The sequence below is a fragment of the Pteropus alecto genome, unplaced genomic scaffold, assembly GCF_000325575.1.
Source record: "Pteropus alecto unplaced genomic scaffold, ASM32557v1 scaffold206, whole genome shotgun sequence".
Taxonomy (NCBI): domain Eukaryota; kingdom Metazoa; phylum Chordata; class Mammalia; order Chiroptera; family Pteropodidae; genus Pteropus; species Pteropus alecto.
This window is the reverse complement of record NW_006438906.1, coordinates 436,488-454,094: the sequence shown is the minus strand read 5'-3', so window position 1 is coordinate 454,094 and position 17,607 is coordinate 436,488. Positions and strand designations below refer to the sequence as shown.

General features: G+C 39.4%; 1 protein-coding gene across 4 annotated transcripts in view; it reads left to right on the top strand.

Annotated features, from left to right (window-relative positions):
- The window catches only part of UNC13B (unc-13 homolog B), a 193,813-nt gene that overhangs the window by 112,694 nt on the left and 63,512 nt on the right, over nt 1-17,607 (top strand). For all 4 annotated transcript variants that reach the window (XM_025049704.1, XM_025049703.1, XM_025049706.1 and 1 more), the window contains exons 9-10: nt 6,006-6,320; nt 8,406-8,496. In XM_025049704.1, the coding sequence (XP_024905472.1) occupies nt 6,006-6,320; nt 8,406-8,496 (406 nt within the window). The remainder of the gene's footprint in view (nt 1-6,005; nt 6,321-8,405; nt 8,497-17,607) is intronic.

Below are 17,607 nucleotides of genomic sequence, written 5' to 3'. Positions count from 1 at the left end.
TCTGCTTTGGGTGCTCTGGTTGGAAGCACTTTGAATTTTGATAAGAATGAATCTTTAGAGTCTTTGGCCACGAAGAAAAAGGATCAGCAGTCAAACATAGCAGAGCCCACAAATGATAGTCTTCAGTCATTAATCTTGAGTAAGCAACCAGAGAGTAACTCCAAAAATGTGAAGGGAAGTCTTGTTAAGAAGGACTCAGAAAGACAAATAGAATCCAATGCTCAGCAACCAGAATTTACTAAAAATGTGAAGCAAGAATTCCCTTTAAATAAAAGCACTCATATGAAAAAGCAAAGTTTGTTGAAATCTGTTTTCGAGGTAAGCCAAACAATTCCTCAGGCTAAATTAGATATAGAAGATGATGAAATCATCGCAGCTGACTCTGTTTCAGTTCCTGTCGCATCACAGTTTAGTAAGGATGAACACAAGAATTGTGAGCTTCCCCAAGACCAGTCTTCCACAGAGGCTGAGAGAACAATTTTTAAAAGTGCATTGAAATTCTTTGGTCGGGGAGAAGACTCTTCAGTAAGTGCAACAGTAAATGAAAAACAGGCATCTGGATTTTTGAACCTCTTTAAAACCCAGGTGAATAAAGAAGGATCACCAGACTTAGAAAAGAATGGTGATAAAAATAGAAAGATAACATCTCAGGAAAAGAATGAATCTTCTAGTGTTTCAAATTTTTTTGGTACCCTTGGAGATTTCTTTAAAACCAATGTATCTCTTACACAGACAACTGAAAATATGTCTGTTTCTTCAGTGACTAATAAGAATGAGGTCAAGTCAAGTCCTAATCCCACACAGCTAACTAGTCAGGATATTAGGAACGTTCCTGCTGTACCAGTTTCCTCTAAAGGGAAGGTTCGAGTTAGAAGTCTGAATAAGCAGACTACTATTGATGATAGCGAGCTAAAGGAACCATCAACTAGGGAGATCCAGGGTGATAATTTGACTGAAAAAGAGGTACCCTCCAGAGACCACCTAATCCAGCAGTCACCAAATCCATCCTTGTCAGCAAGTTGTCTCACCGAGTCTTCAAGAGATTCCTCAGTTGAAACTAGTGGTGTGTCTACAGTGACAGAAGTTTCAAGAAGTAATAAAATATCTTCTGATATTCCGAGCAGAAGCAATTCAAATGAACAAAATAATTTTTCTGACAAAGACTGGAGTTTTTCAACTGCCACAACACCTTCATCCCATTCATCCCATTCATCCCATTCATCCCATTCAGAGTTGCCAAACAGAAAGAGTATATTTTCTTTCCTGACTAGATCTGAAAAATCTGAGAACAGAGCCTCCGATACTCTACCAAGGACCAAATCTCAAGCAGAAGGGCTATTCACACGTCCTTCCTTTTTTCCCATTACTAGTTCAAGCATCAAGAAGGATACCTCTCATAATAGATCCTTTAGTTTCTTTGGCTTGTCCTTTTTGGATGAAAAACAGCAGAATCCTGGGGGAAAACACAGCCTTTCAACTGTTGCTCCAGTGACTGCCCAGCCCTATAAGAATCCCAGTGTTTTTGTAGACATGGGTGGCCCAATGACTACAGAAGGTTCCAATGGCAATAGAGATAGCATGGTCCAGGAGGTAGTTCATGAACAGAAAATGGCTTCTTGTGTTTCCATTAGCAATACCATTGAAGTTACATCCCTTGAAGATGATCAGTGTAGGTTAAGGACTGTCAGGGAAAACTTGGTTCCAGTAATGGATCAGGGGTATCTTTAGCAGATTTCCAGATGAATCAGCTACAAAAAGACATTGTACCTCATTCACTAGGGTTTCAGACACAGACCGAAACACTTCTCATTGGTCTGGACACCCAGGGGGTAGCTCCTCATGAAGAGGAGAATTTCATACAGGAAGCCTTCCCCAGTGGCTCACTGACCAAGTCTTTTTCACATGATAGCCATTTGATTGAAAAGCTCAACAATTTAGACACTTGTACTAACCACCATCAGAATGAAAGATTTGCTAGTGACTCATTGAACTTGCCATTAGAAAAGGCCCCTGATGAGGTTTTAACACAAACCCTGGAGCCAGCTTCTTCCTCTGCAGAGCCAGGGTGTGCAGGGCACCTCCAGAGTCGAGACACAGATAAAGAGGAAGACAGATCAGTGTTGGGCTCTTCAGTAGAAATGCTTTCAGGTTTTGTGACCAAAGTGAAATCTTTCTCTGGGAGCTTAATTGAACCTCCCAAAACCTTTTCTGGATTTTTCTCTTCTCCTAAACCTGCAAAGAAAAACTCCTTTTTCTCTTTCTCTTCTGGTGCATCATCTCAGCCACTCAAAAGTGAGTTATTTGGAATTTTCAAAAGTCCCAAACCAGAGGCATACAAACAAGAATCACCTACCTTAGCTACTGCATGGCTTCAAAATGGTAGTTCCGGAGATGCTGTAGGATCAGCACCTCCAGAAAATATGTGGAGAGAAGCTGCTTCTGCAGCATTCAATTCAGAATCTATTCTCAGTGGCTGTAGAATGACTGTGGTTAGTACAAAATCAGACTTGGAGACCGTGACAGATGATCCTAAACTAACAACTAAAATGGAAAACAATACTATTCCTGATAATACTTTGACAGATGATTCTAAACTAATGACTGAAATGGAAAACAGTAATATTCCTGACAATCCCTTGACAGATGATCCTAAACTAACAACTGAAATGGAAAACAGTAATATTCCTGACAATATTCCAGAACTCCAGCATTCTGAAACAGTTGAAGCTGCATCTTCTATCTCAGGGGATGATACTGGGCAGAGAGTATTGTCTTTGAGTGATGAAGGAGACATGGGGATGTTGCAGGGCACAGACACAGAGACATCATTCGAGGCAGAGCATATTTCATTGCCAACACAGTTGTATCCAGATCCAACCTGGATTGCCAAAGAGCTTCCTCCTCCAATTCAGCCATCTATTCCTCTTGATCCAAAGCCAGCTATGCAATCTGCTTCCATAAACCAAGATTTCTTGGAGATACAGGGAACCAGTTCACTAGAAACCAATACTACTACACAGTTCAATAAGGCAAGTTCACTTGGCCAGAGTGCCACACTGGAAACCCAAGGGTCCCTTTCTCACCCTCTGCTGGAGGAACCTGTTCTTTGTGCTAAAGAAAGTTATGGAATATTTGATGCCCAGAAAGATCCACCTGCAGCCCCTCAGGAAACAGAGCAGCCAAGACCACATTTTGAGATCCCAAACATGACCAGCTGGCCAAAGCTTCGTTTCCCATCCTCTGCTACTGACTATGGGAAACCACTGAGCTCTTTCTTTTCCCCACCTTCTTCCTTTGGCAATAGAGCAGCAGAGACTGGTTTAGTGTCTGGTTTTAAGAAGTTGTCAACTCTATTTGAAGGAGATAATGAAGGGAAAGGAAGTGTAGTAGCAAGTGATTCCAAACTAAGGTTTGGAAAGAAGCTGGATCTTTTATTCCCATGGCCAAAAGAAAACAAAGGGGGCCCTGAACAAGTGCCTGCAGAATCCTCCTCTCCAGTTTTGGTTATCAGCGGTGATCAGGACCTTAACTCCAGTGGGGCTGATGAAACTTTGGAATCTTCTCCAGTGTCTGGGGTCAGTGCTGAGCCAGCTAAGGTCTTGCCTCAGCCCCCTGCAGCCCCTGAGCTACTGGAGGTCAAGCCAGGTATGTATACTCATGGACTTTCAGGGCCTGGAGAAATGGAAAACCAGCAAGAAACTCCACCATTTGCAGAACACTGGAGTACCAGAGGCAACCTCTCTGGCTCCACCTGTCCTTCAGGGAGTCTTGAGGAGCACTGCACTGTCTCCAAGCTACTTCACCAGGCAGAAACACAAGAAGAAGAGGCGGTGCTTGCTAACACTGACTCTGTTTCAAATGTAAAGCAGCCAGTTACTCCGCATGGCATCACGGAACCAAAGATCAACAAAAGGCCTGTTCTCAACTAAAGCATCATAAATGATTTTAAGGAATTGGCCATTTATGATGCAATGACTTAGTGATAGATTAGTCATAGCCTGCTTTTTATCCTTTCTGTGTCTTTCCTAGCACCTGAGCTTCATGTTAAGTAGAGGTTAAGTAACAAGAAATAATGTGTGGGTCTTTTCATCCTCTCCCTTCTCTCTAGTGCCAAATATAATTTATTTATTGGAACAAGGAGCTCCTTGCTGAAAGGAAAGATTGGGTCCTGAGATTTACTCACTCTGGTTTGCTCTGCCTTATGTAACATGAAATGGAGAAGGGAGGGCAGGAAGAGGCAGCAAGTAGTTGAGTGGCAAATATTAATTGCAGCCACATGATAGGCTTTCTTGGGCCTTCAGCACTTATACATGTAATAGTTGGAGAGACACCCACTTTGCTTTTCCACGTCTTCTAAGATGCTTTCTCCAGTGGCAGTGAGGGTATTAAGTAAAATACAGAGTGCAAAGGATGGCTCAGGATAATCTATATTCTACATCCTATTCCACATAGATTTGCATAACTTCTTCCAGTCTGCCTTTTACTACCCTTTAAACTGGTGTCTGATAAATGCTTTCAGTAAAGTCTCGCAGGAGCTCAGGGCAATTGTTTGCTGTAGTTATTCAGTCTGGAACATAATGCAGTGTCCATCTGCAAAGAGTACTATTATTTCTCCTAAGAATAAGCATCATACAGTGCAGTAAGAATCCTGCCTTGACCTCTGGCCCAAGCCGGTCCAAAGGGACTCATCAGGGGCTTTAGAGCTTGTGCGTGTGTGTGTGTATACACGTGTATCGGGAACTACTCCAAACAGTGACTTGGTACCTATCCTGTTGCTATAGGATGAAGGATCAGAAATCAGCCTGAAAATACTAAGTAATTGGGAGGAACCATAGGGAAAACATCACTGGAAACAACAATGATTTATCTTCATCTCGCCAAGAGTGAACATAAGCCCTTTAGTTAAAGGCTCGACCCTCTGGCAAGGAAATTCCTGTCCTTTTGCATGGAGGCTTTCTAGCAGGTTACCCAGAAGTAAAATGAGGGCCTCTGACTTGTGATGGAACTATCCAAACTGGCCGGGATAGATCTTATAGATCACCACCAAGTCCCTCTGTCTTGAATAGGACTGAATCCCTTAGATTCAGTATATGGCTCAAGGGAGTAACTTCTGGAGACTGCTCTACTTTCTGGTCACAATTCATTACCATTTCCTCTGCCACAGCTACTATCATAGCAGGGGAACTAATTACCCTTCTGGGTATGGGAATTCAGGTGATCGATGAGAGAGGATTGGCCTGGCAGAAATGCATCAATATTGCTCTGACCCAGATCCTGGAATTGGACTTTGTCCACTTTATTGAAAACAGCTATGTCCTGAGAGCAGTTCAGTTACAGATGGGCGTGTTTATCTTTAGGACACTCCCTAGGCCGCCAGGGCTATCACTGTAACATTCATGAGATGGTCGATGAGATTCCATGAGGGATTTCTTGATTCTAGAAATGGCTTCATACCTCATCATGCAGATGCCTGAGAGGTAATTGAAGGAACATGTTCACTCTCCTTTGCTCATCCTAAGGAATAGGCATTCACATTTACAATAGTAGAGGAAGGAAAGGGGATCCCAATTTATTCAGTACTAGAAAAAGGGAGTAGAGTTCATCCATTTTATTATGTGGAAATCAGAAAACTTTAATCACAGCCACTGGACAAGTTTCTTTAGAAGTCTGAGTAAAGAATTTTTTGCATAAACAACAGACTGTTTTAATCTTAATCTACGTACACATATCACATTAAGATAAAGTATTCTTCAAAGTCAGTTGCAGGTTTGGGGTTAAGTGCTGTTGGAGAACCCAGCATTTGTTTTTTTTTCCCCCCTGTTGTGACTCTGCTGAGTAGAAACTAGTTCTTCCAGATTGTAAAATTTCGTCTTTTTTTCCAAAGAACCCCCTGTTTGTGATTCTTGCCACTGCTAAGATTATTATTTCCTGGATTAATCCATTACTTTTACCCTGGCCCCTCGTTTACATTTATTTACGCATCTGTCTTCCTCTCATTCTCACAGCCCCACCAGCAGTAGTAGGTATGGCTCCTCCTGTAATGTGAGCCAAGGAAGCTCTCAGCTGAGTGAACTAGACCAGTGTCATGAACAAGATGATGACCATCGGGAGAGGGCCTCGATTCATTCCTGCCACAGCTCTGGCAGCTTCTCCAGAGATGGCCAAACGGGTTTTGGAGAACAAGAGAAAGTCTTGGAGGTGATGGGTGAAGAAGAGAAGGGGAGAACGTGTGAACCCAAGGAGACGAAAGAAGATGTCACAACCCATCCTTCCCCAGATCTGGTGCTACAAAAAGACCACTTCCTAGGCCTCCAGGAGAGGTAGGTGGTGGCTGTTTTGAGGAGCTCACATGGTTTCCTCAGTACCTGCATTGTGATATTGCTGAATATAAGTGCTTTGCATTTTTACCCCCACAGCTGGGTATGGTGGTGATCAGAGTACTGAGGCTTAGCTCTACACTGCTTCCTTTGATTTTTGGTATAATTCTCAAGATATTTTGAGGATCCCTGAAGAATACTTGGGTTCTTTGTAGTTAGTTCCAGTGTACCAGGTCTTCTTGAGTCTGCAGTCCTTGGCTTACTAATTGACCCCACATATGGCAGCCTCCGAGTCTGGAACTGACCTGAGCCCTGCAGATTATTTCGTTCAAAGTTGCTGCTTTGAATGAAATAGGCTTTTAAGTTTATCAATGTTTAAAATTCTTTTATGAACATTGCTTTTTTGTTTGTTTGTTTTAATTTTTTCCTGGCTGAGGAAACCAGGACAGAGTTATGAAAAAATTGGCCGGAAGCCAGATCTAACCCACTCCTCAGCCTTCACAGGGCCTAGAAGTGTATCTCGTGATTGGTAGCCAGAAGAAAAATTTTAAAGATGTCCTTTTAAACAGTCTTATAATGAAACAGTACAGAGGTTGATTGTTATTATAGAGCTAAATTGGTCAGTAGAGTTACCGATAGGTTGGGGCAGCACAGGGTTTCTCAGTCTTGGCACTGTTGACATTTTGGGCCAGATAACTCTTTGTTATGGGGAATTATTGTATGCACTGTAGGATATTTGGTAGTATCCCTGGCCTGTGCACACTAGATGCCAGTAGCAATCCTCAGTTGTGACAACCAAAAATGTCTCCAGATATTGCCAGATTTCCCCTACAGGGCAAAACTCCTCCCAGTTAAAGCCGCTGGGGCAGAGAGATAAAGGCTAGATATGATTTAGATTCTCAGATTTTAGGCCTAATAGTAAAGCCTCTCAGTGAAAGATCAGAACAGTGAATGCTGATTATGTAGTAAAGGTTAGGGAATGGTTGGTGTGTCTACTCCACCACTGAAGGTGTAAACATATTTTCTCTTCTTACTTTTTCCTGATCTTTAGTCATCTCTGGTGGCTCTTCTAATAGACAAGAAATCCAGGAGATAGCTCTGGACCAGATTTATTACTGGGTTGACAAACCACTGAAAGATGGCTTTTTGTAGACTTTCGACTTGACAGATAATGTTGTCTGGGTAGAGTTCTTGGTAGAGCAGAAGTGCCCAGCACAAGTATTTGTCCTTTTCTACTGGTTGTGGCCTCTTAAATCCTAGCTGTGCGAGTGAACTTGACTTCTACCTTAGCCAGAAGTGCCTTCAGATGTTTTAAACAGTAGACTCAAATGGTATTAGAGCCCAGCGTATATATTTTACCTGTGTAGATGGTGGACACTTGTTTGTTGCCTTGGAAATAGATCCCAATGGGAGATAGGAGGATAGGAGAAGCATTATCACTGAGAATCAACCATTGTTCCACAGTTAAGGACCTGATCATGATTAGTTCTAATACAGGCTAGTATTTATCTCTCAAAGATACTTTATTATATTTATTGCTCATTTCACTGAGGATGTTCTTGAAGCAGCTCAAGGAATAAGATCATGGCAGAAAAAGGACTGTGCTTTTTTACTTAGGACTTCCAAAATACTTAGTAGAGCAGGAAAGCTTTGCAGGAACTAAATTCTGCCCTAAGAATGCTATGTAGGATCCCCAAGGGAGACTGGTGGCCTTGAGAGATGAGGTGAGGTGAGAGAGTTACTCCAAACCTTTCTGCATAGTTTTAATTCTAGACACTAATTTAGAGCCCTTGCCATTACTTCTAGCATCCCGATCCTGACTGTCCCAGTGAGCTGCCTCATGGGGTGAGTGAAAGAAAAAAGAGGAAGGAAGAGAGGAAACAGATGAAAAGCTAGGAGTTGTCATTTTAGAGGGAATTTTTTTCACATTGGATATTCATGAAGATGCTGTTTTAGTGGCCTGAATCACTAAACAAGTATAGCATAAATATAAACCATTTTATTTTAGATATTTGACAGTTTTGCCTTGAGCACTGTTACCTTGTCGTCTGGGATATTTTAAAGGAACATTCTTTTCTTTGTTACAAGTTTTCCTGAGGAGAATGCATCTTCACCATTTACCCAAGCCAGAGCACACTGGATCCGAGCAGTTACCAAGGTTCGACTCCAGCTGCAGGAGGTAGGAAATCTATTGTTCTAGTACTAGTTGGACAATTTTTCCTTTTGAAATTGGGAGACATATGGTGCCTAAGAAGCAGTCAGTGATTAGTCATCTTCTTAAAGTGTGCTTCTGGGAATGCATGACAAGTAAGCCAGAGTCTTTAGAGATGGGAGGTGGCCATTGTCTTCCTTCTATGCTAATTAATGGAAATCAAATAGACTTAGTGTGTTCAGAGCCTGAAGGTAAAGTTAAATGCTATTTTAAGTACCTTAATCACCTCAAGGCCATTTTATTTTGAGTTTAGCACATGGGACTATTTCAAGGCCTCTTGGGGTCACTTGTTATCTCATTTGGCCAGCCACTAGCACTGTATGGCTGACCCATACAGGGTCAGAAATTTTACACAGTGTTCAGAAATTTCTATGTGTTTTGTGTGTTTTCTATGTGTTTAAGTGTTTTGTGGTACAATGCTCTGAGACTATGCTAATTTAAGGCCCAAAGCATCAACCAAGTAAGATCTGAAACAATGTAAAAAAGTAATGAAAAAAAAAAAAATTAAAATTTTTAGTGTTGTAAGTTTGAAGTGTCCTTATCTGTGTGTCAATAGATAGTCTTCAGGCAGAAAGGATGTTTTAAATGATGACAAGTGGCTATTAGTATAATACTTGACAGATATTAAAGATGCAAGCATGCTCACATGTGTAAACACCCTTAAATTTTTTCCAAACTTAGGGAGAAGTTGTCAAAATAGTAGTATAAAGAGCTCCCATATCCTCCTCACCAAGATACCCCGGTTTTTGACATTTTACATTTGCTTCATCACTCTCCATTTATTATGATTAATCTTTTTCTGAACCATTTGAGAGAAAGTTGGAGACTTGATGTTCTGTCACTTCTAAATACTCCTATTTGTAGTTCCCCAAAACAAGGCTACTTTCTTATGTAACTATCCAAATCAGGAAATCAACAGTGACAACACTATCATCAAGACCCCCATGCAAATTTTTCCAACCATCTCAACAATGTCTCTTTTCTCTTCTGGTCCAAGATTCAATACAGGTTGATATGTTATATTTAAAAGTCATGACTCTTTAGTCTCCTTTAATCTGGAACAGTTTCTCAACTTTTCTCAACAAATAGTATAGGCTTTTCATTTTGTAGTATGTTCTTCATTTTGGGTCTATCCAGTGTTTCCTCGTGTCCAGACTCAGGCCATGCTTTCCTGGTGGGAATTAACCAAAAATGACGCTGGGCTCTTTATGAATTGCATTAGAAAGTACATGATGTCAGTCTGTCCTATCCTTTGTAATGTTAACTTTAATCAACCAGCTAAGTTTGTATCAGCCAGGTTTCTCCACTATCAGAGCACCATTTCTTTTTTTTTGTAATTGTTAAGTGTTTTGTGGTACAATGCTCTGAGACTATGCTAATATCTTGTTCCTCATCAAATCTCCTCTGCCTACCAGCTAAGTATCCATTGATGACTTCTGTATGAATCTACCACAACCAATAGTGGTTGCCAAATGGTAACTTTCTGTTTTTACTATCTTTTCTACATTTATTACTTGGCATTATATGTGCCTACTATGAGGAAGAGATTTCCCTTTTCTCCCATTACTTTAAATTAGCATGGACTCATGAATTCCTAATTTATTACATTACTTATAATCCCCTACTATCATTTGTTTTGATTCTCAAATTGTCCTAACTTCATAAAGCACTGTTAATTTGACCCTACAGGGAGAATGTGTTTTTTAAAATTTATTTAAGACCTTAGTAACAGGTTCTTGGAGTTTGTTGACTTTTTTTTGAAAAAATCAAGTTGTAAACTTTTATTACAAAATAAAAATGAAGTTCTTAAACATCTCCACTTGACCAGATGTGAAACAATTTAAAAACCTTTGAAGGTGTATTGAGAAAAATCAGGATTTAAAACAAAGAGCAAAAGCAACATGTTTGTCATTACAAAAATAGATGTCTTTAGGTAAAAATGATAAAAACCCCACACTAGAAAGATAATACAGATAGTTCTAGTTATCTGGTCAATGGGCAAAAAGCAAGCACTTAAAGTCTTTAGCTCCAATCTTTCATTCATTTCTTATTGTTAGAATTTCATGTTCATTTCTTCTTGTTGGATGACTAAACTGGATGACGGTGGAGACCCTATATGCCTTTCCAGTCTTACCTCCTTTTGCTACTCTGTTTAGTCAACATATCCGATATATAAAATTATTTAATTTTCAAAATCTCAGAGACTTTGCCAATTTCCCATGCTTGAAATACTCCTTCTCCACCTAGCTAACTTTTCATTCACATCTTTTAAAACCCACTCAAGTGTTTGTTAGTATTTTGGGGGTAAAGCTTTCAGATTCCGAACATACTTTTTCTAGATTGTCATTTACCATGGTGTAATGGAGTTATTTGTTTGCTGTTACTTCTCTGTGTGTTTGTAAGATCCTTGAATGCTGGGGCTATGCTTTTCATTGTTGGTGTTCTAGAGCCCAATATCGAAACTAGCAGAGTGCTTAGCCAACTCTTATGGATGTTCAACTAGCCAGAAAAGCCCCTCAGCATTTCCACAGAAGTCTCCCTGTGCTTCTTTATCCTATCTTAATTAATCCTATTTTTATTTTTCCCAAGGCTTGGCACCTAAAGTCAATAATAGCAAAATATTAACTATTAATATTATAATTTTTATATACATGAACATAAAGTTACTGAATCTGGACCATATTATGGGTAGATTTTTAAATTTTCTTTCTTAGATCAATTTTGTGAGCTTTATTCTGGGTCATTAAATATTTTTTGAAAACGTGATTTAATGATTATTAATATGTTAATAATATTCCATCATGTAGATGTTCCATACAATTCTTCTTGTTTCTTTACTATCATAAATAATGCTATGATGAACATCATATACATAAGTCTGTTTTCATTTCTGATTATTTCTTTAACTTAGCTTTCTCAAAGTAGATTCAAATAAATTTTTGCGTGAAAGAGTATATACCTTTTAAAGGGTTTTGATAAACTTCTTACATGTGTTTTCAGAAAAGTTTTTCCAGTTTGTACTTGGAGTATTTGAATGCACTGCACCAACATTGAGTATTATCATCTTAGAAGATTGTTGCCAATTTGGCAGAAGAATAATATCCCATTGTTGTAATTTGCATTTCTTTGATTATTTGTGATTTGGATATTTCCTGAAAGCTTATAGGACATTTATACTTCTTTAGCTGGTACTGCATTCAGTAGACTTTGAGGAACTAACAAAGAAACCTAGCTCCCCTTAAGCCATTCCTATAGAGTGTCAGCAACTTGAAGAAGAGATCATATAGGTCATCTCTGTATATGGATTGGCTGAGTACCTGGCCATATGTACATAATAAGTGTTTGATGACATTGCTAATGCTGATGAGGCAGTAATGTTGGTAGTGTGGGTGGAATGGATATGATTCTGTACCTTATTTGGCTTAGCTGCAGAAAAATCTGGGGGAGTAGGTGAGACTTTTAGCTCTAGAAACGGAGACTGCGGTGGCAGCAGGTGGGTGGGTGTTCCAGGTGGAAGGGACAGTGAAGGAGAAGGCATGGAGGTAGGCCGTGAGGAAGCCTTGACAGAAGCTCTTAGGTTGCTAAAGAAAGCTGAGGAAGGAGAGGCTTAATAAGAAGAGATAGAATTGAGCAAATAGATTGCTGCTGGTCAGCCTGAGAGATGGATCAGCATTTTCTCAGGAAGGATCATTAGAACAAAATGAATTGGCTCTCTCCGGCAAAGTTCTTTTCTTACTTATAACTCTCCCAAGCAAAGAGACTTCCTTCTTGTGCTATAATTGAAGCCCTGAAATAGGGATTCCCCTTGGGGAAAAAATGAGGAGGCTGAAGGGGAGCAGGCCCTTGAGGACCCCATCTCTTAAACTTAGATGCACCAGGAAAGCACTCTTTCTATAACTTTAACTCCAGTATTTTGTTCTGTTCATGGCTGCCTATCTTAATTTCCGTTACCTCCATTCTTTGCTCTCATGGAGACCACCAGTTATCCTTTTTTTTCCTCATAATATTTTAGGCTCTCCTAATTATTGCTACTCTAACACTTAAAAAACAAACCTGAAGAATGTTTTGAATAAGTAATAAATGTAAAAATATAAAATTTTACAAAAAAGGTATGTATAGTGCAAAGTTCCCCTCCTTCAGACTTCCAGGCCTCTCTCTAGTCCTCATTTCTCCCATCTCATTGTTGCCTGTGTCTTGTGATTCGGTCCAGAGATAAAATGTGCATTTATAAGCATGTATGCATACACATGCATATATTGCACATATTATCCTTTACCTTTTTTTCTTTTACTGCTATATTTTGGAAATTTTTCCTTATTAGTACAAATAGAGCTACAACATTCTTTTAAAATATCTACCTAGTATTTATTTTTGTGGATGTATTATAATTTATGTACTCTGTCCTCTATTGGTGAATCTTTAAGTTGTTTCTAATATTTTGCTACCACAATGTTGTAATGCAAATCCTGTAGTAAGCCTGAATACTTCCATATCTCTCTTAACCACAGCTTTTAACATCCATTTTCAAACTTCATGGTAAACCCTACTTAAGAATAGGTCCTACCACTGCTTCACAAACTAGAGAGACCTGTTTCGATGAGACCTTAGCTGCTGCTCTCAACAGGCCCCTTCTGCCCTTTGGCAAACTGTAGAGTCCTTACTTGATATCTGAGACCAGAACTGATACGTTATCTATTGACCGAAAACTGGCTGTTCACTAAAGCCCTTTTTGGAGGAGACTGTGCCTTTCTTTTTTATGCCCCATGTATTATGGGGTCAAGAGTGAGGCTTGGTTTTCTCTGGCTCCTTCTGCCACTTCTAGGCCATTACTAGATCTTCGCATAACCTGTTTTCACACCCACCTTCCTTGTTTCAGTTCGATCCCAACATTTCTATAACTTCATTCATTGAAAACTTAGCACCTGCATCACAATTTTCCTTTTAATATCAACCAGTGCCATCATTATCATCATAGTAACCACATTTATTGAATGCTACTATTCCTGTAAGTGCTTACATGCATTACCCAAATGAATTTCTCACAATAATTCTGTGATTTAGGCTTATATTATTAAGCTTTTACAAATTAAGAAACTGAGCTTTAGAAAGATAGAAACTTGTCCAGTGTCACCTAGCTAGTAAGAGTTAGAACCAGATTCAAATTTAGATCTAGTTAGCTCCAGGGCCTGATTCTTAACACTTTTTTCTACCATCGTAACACTGGATTTTTTTTTTTTAACCACCATAATCTTAGAACCCTGTTTTCCAAAGTGTGTTCCATGGGACTCCAATTTCTAGAACTGTTAATAGGTTGTTTATCATTGGATAAAGAGTTCCATGCTCAAAGAAATTTGGAAAACATTGAGTTCCAATAGAGTGTAACACCAACAGATTGCTTTATCGTAGGACTTGTCAGAAATTTGAATATATATATAAGCTTGTGATTCTTCAAGAGGAGAGTCCAATATGCACAGTGTTATTGCAGACTTATTTGACCATGAAAATCTGTATTGGAGAAGCATGCTGTAGGATTTGTTTTCCAAGGAGTACACTTGAGGAAAGTCTGTCTCATGATTTCATTGTCATTTCACTAAAACTGCATTTGTGAAGGTTATCAGTGAGCTCATAGTTACCTAACCTGGTGGTTGCTTTTAAGTCTTTATCTTATTGGACCTCTCTATAGTATTTGACAATCCTAAACAGTCTTTCCTGTTTTGACATCATAGAAATCATCCCCAACAGTACTCCAGCATTTCTTGTCTTCCTTTTCTGATTTCTCTCTTTGCTCACTTTTTTTTTCCCTCACTTTTTAAATGTTGCTCTTTCTGGGGTTCTTCTCTTAATATTTTTTTTCATACAACTCTGCATTCTTTCTGTGAAATCTCATCCATTTTGTCAACTACCACTTATGTGGATTGCTCTTCTATCCATATATCCAGCCCAGATCTCTCTCCTGAACTCTAAACCCATATTTATAACTACTTGTATACTCACTTCTCTCATCAGCTTCTCAAATTCAGCATGTTCTAACCAAAAGACATCATCTCTCAAAACCTGTTTTATGCCCTGTATATTGTTCCCATGCTCCCCAAACCAACCCTGAGCCCACTAAATTTGATTGGGCTTTTCAGAGGTAAGAGAAGATAAAGCTACCCCTTCTATAGTGTAGAATTAGGAGCACGAATTTCACTTATCTTCAAAAGGGAGGGAAGGATAAGTTTGATGTCTTGTTGTACACATAATAGGCACTCCATAAATTCTGTTGACAGCATGAATTAAAAGAATGGAGAGTAGGAAAGCTAGTCATTTTTTACTGCTGTTGAGTGGGAACCCAGTGAAACTACTTCTGATGGCTAAAGTGGCAAGGAGCCAGTGCCACAAGATCTCAGGCTTTTGTAGGGATATAGACTCCTGGGAGCACTGGGTTCCTAGGATAATATGCTGTATGGATCACTTAGATGAGGCTGTTTTGCACACCCTGGGGCCTGGAAGGAAGAAGTCAGTGGAGTGCCTTACCCTGAGGAGTAGGGAAGGGGGCCAATTGCTGCCCTAGGCACTGTGGGAAAATTTTCCAAGAGTTGCTTTTGTGTGCTTGTCAGGAGAAATGCTTAACATTTCTCAAGGTTGGTTGGTTTGTTTGTTTTTTCCTCTGAAATATTCTGGATGCTTTTATGGTTTGGATCTGGATGTTTATCAATGGTTGGTCTTCTGTAAACCTTGGATCAGGTTCTGGGCTGTGACTGAACCTTGTGAGTTATTAAACGTTAACATCTGGGACTGGGACTTGGGCAGCTTGTTTGAAAGGGTGGAGCTTGGCTCTGGTTTGAGAGGAGCATATCAGAACATCTCCCAGGATTCCATGATAACATTGACCTGCCTAGAATCAGGGGAAAGTATCAGATATGGCAGCATGCTTTAACTCCAGCTGGCAGTATTTTCTGAGCATACTAAAGGGAGGTAATTAATAAACTTTTTGTGGACTAAGTCTGATTGATGCCTCTGTACAAAATTACTTGCTTCCAAATAAGCAAAGCAGCCCTTCTTGCTTCATACTACCTTTTCTGACTCCAGCTGCTTGTCTGACCATCCAACCAATGTGAACGTTTGATACTGGCTAGGAAGGAACTCTTCCTCTGTGAGAGAAAATCCTTTTGCCCAAGTTATCCAAAAGGAAGCAACTAATATAATTTTTTTCATTTTAAATCAAGCCAACTAGTAAGTGGGTACTGCTGGTTCCTGTTGGGGCTATTTGTAAGACGTTTTCTTATTATTTAAGAGTTTATAGGCCAGAGGGGAGATAGACATAATTAACAGTTAAATATTTAAATACTTCTCCCACCCCAGACACTTTTCTTAGTCTTTTTCTCATTTTTCTCCGTAGCATTTCGTAGTGTTTTTGAAACTCTCTACTTGTAACTTCCTGTTTTCTTGGCTTCAATTATCCTAGATCCTCCTAATTCTCTTCCTTTCTTTCTTATCTTGCCTATCTCCTTTCTGTCTCTCTTTCTTTTTACAGTTTTCCCCTCAGGCACCTTTTAATCTCAGATCTTCTCATCTCCTCAACCTCTAATCCAGAACCATTAATTAAGCAATCACTGTAAGGCTAGTACTGCGCTGGATCCCTGGCTTGTTCTAGGAAGCCAGTAGACTTCTAACTAGCCTTCCTAAGCAGATGATTCCCAGATCTATACTTCCAACCTCCCTTTTCCCCTTAAGTTCTACCCGTCATGTCTAGTTATCTGCTAGTTATTTTCTCCACAATTTCCCAATGTTTGAAACTTCCCTCCTGGGCCTATTTCTCTTCCTTTGTTCTGTATTTGTATTAAAATCACTATCATTCTGCTAGTCACCCACTCAAAGTCATGGTGTCATTCTTCCTTCTCTCTTGCCTCCTACATTGGATCATTTGCCAGATATTGCTCTTTTTCTCTCTATGATTTCTTTTATCTTTCTCATCTTCTCTGTTCTCTTCTGTGTTCATGCCCTCTTACTGCTTAGACTATAGTATTAGCCTTCCAATGATTTCCTTTTACTTTTCTTGGGATCCAGTGTATGTACCACTGCCACTTAGGCGCAGGGCTCTATTTAGATGTCACCCGTTGAAGCCTTTCCCAAAATCCCCAGGTAGAATTAGATACTCATTTTCTATAGTATTTCATATATAGTCGACTTTGGTTTTTAACATGTTCCAGAATTGTGTGAGCTTTTGCCTTCAAGATTACATATCTCTTAACAGTATACACAGTATGATTTCTTTTATATTAAGTTCAGAAACAGGCAAAAGTAATCTGATGTCTGACTTCAGGATAGTGATTACCTTTGGGGAAGGGGGTTGGTAGTGACTAGATATGAGCACAGGGGACTTCTGGAATTCTGATAATGTTCTCTTCTTGATCTGAATTCTGTTTACATTGGTATACTTTTGATTTGTACATTTTTTTCATGTGTTTGTTATAATTCAATAAGAAGTTTAAATAAAGGCTAAATGAAAATAGCATGAAAATAAAGAATAGGGACTGTGTCTATTTAACTTTATATTCCTGATGCCTCACATCCAGCAAGCTCATATGCGAATGAATGAATGAGTGAATGAATGAAAGAAAAATGAAAATTTCTTCTCAAACATTAAATTTTCATTCCTTCGGTAGTTAAGTGATAGTCTCAACTTTTTAGCCTGATATCCATGACCTCCCATGACTTGGCACAACCTACTTTTCTAACCATGTTAATTGTGAGGCTACACTGTACAGCTGGAAATTGTTGGAGCTTGAAATCATCCAGAGCCTGAGTTTGAAATATGGCTCCACGACTTACTAGCTGTGTTATCTTAGGCTCAGGCAAGTCACTCAGCCTCTTAGAAACTTAGTTTTATCATCTCCAAGTTGGATATTATTTGCCTCAGTGATTGGGATATAGATTAGGGAAGACAAATAGAGCAGGGTCTGACGTGTTGTTAACATGTAATAAATGTTAATTTCCTTTCCTTTCCAACAACATACCTTCCTTTTTCTCTTTTTCATATCTTTGCTCATCCTGTATTTTCTACCTTGAATGCCTTTTCTTCCCTTCAGTTTTCAC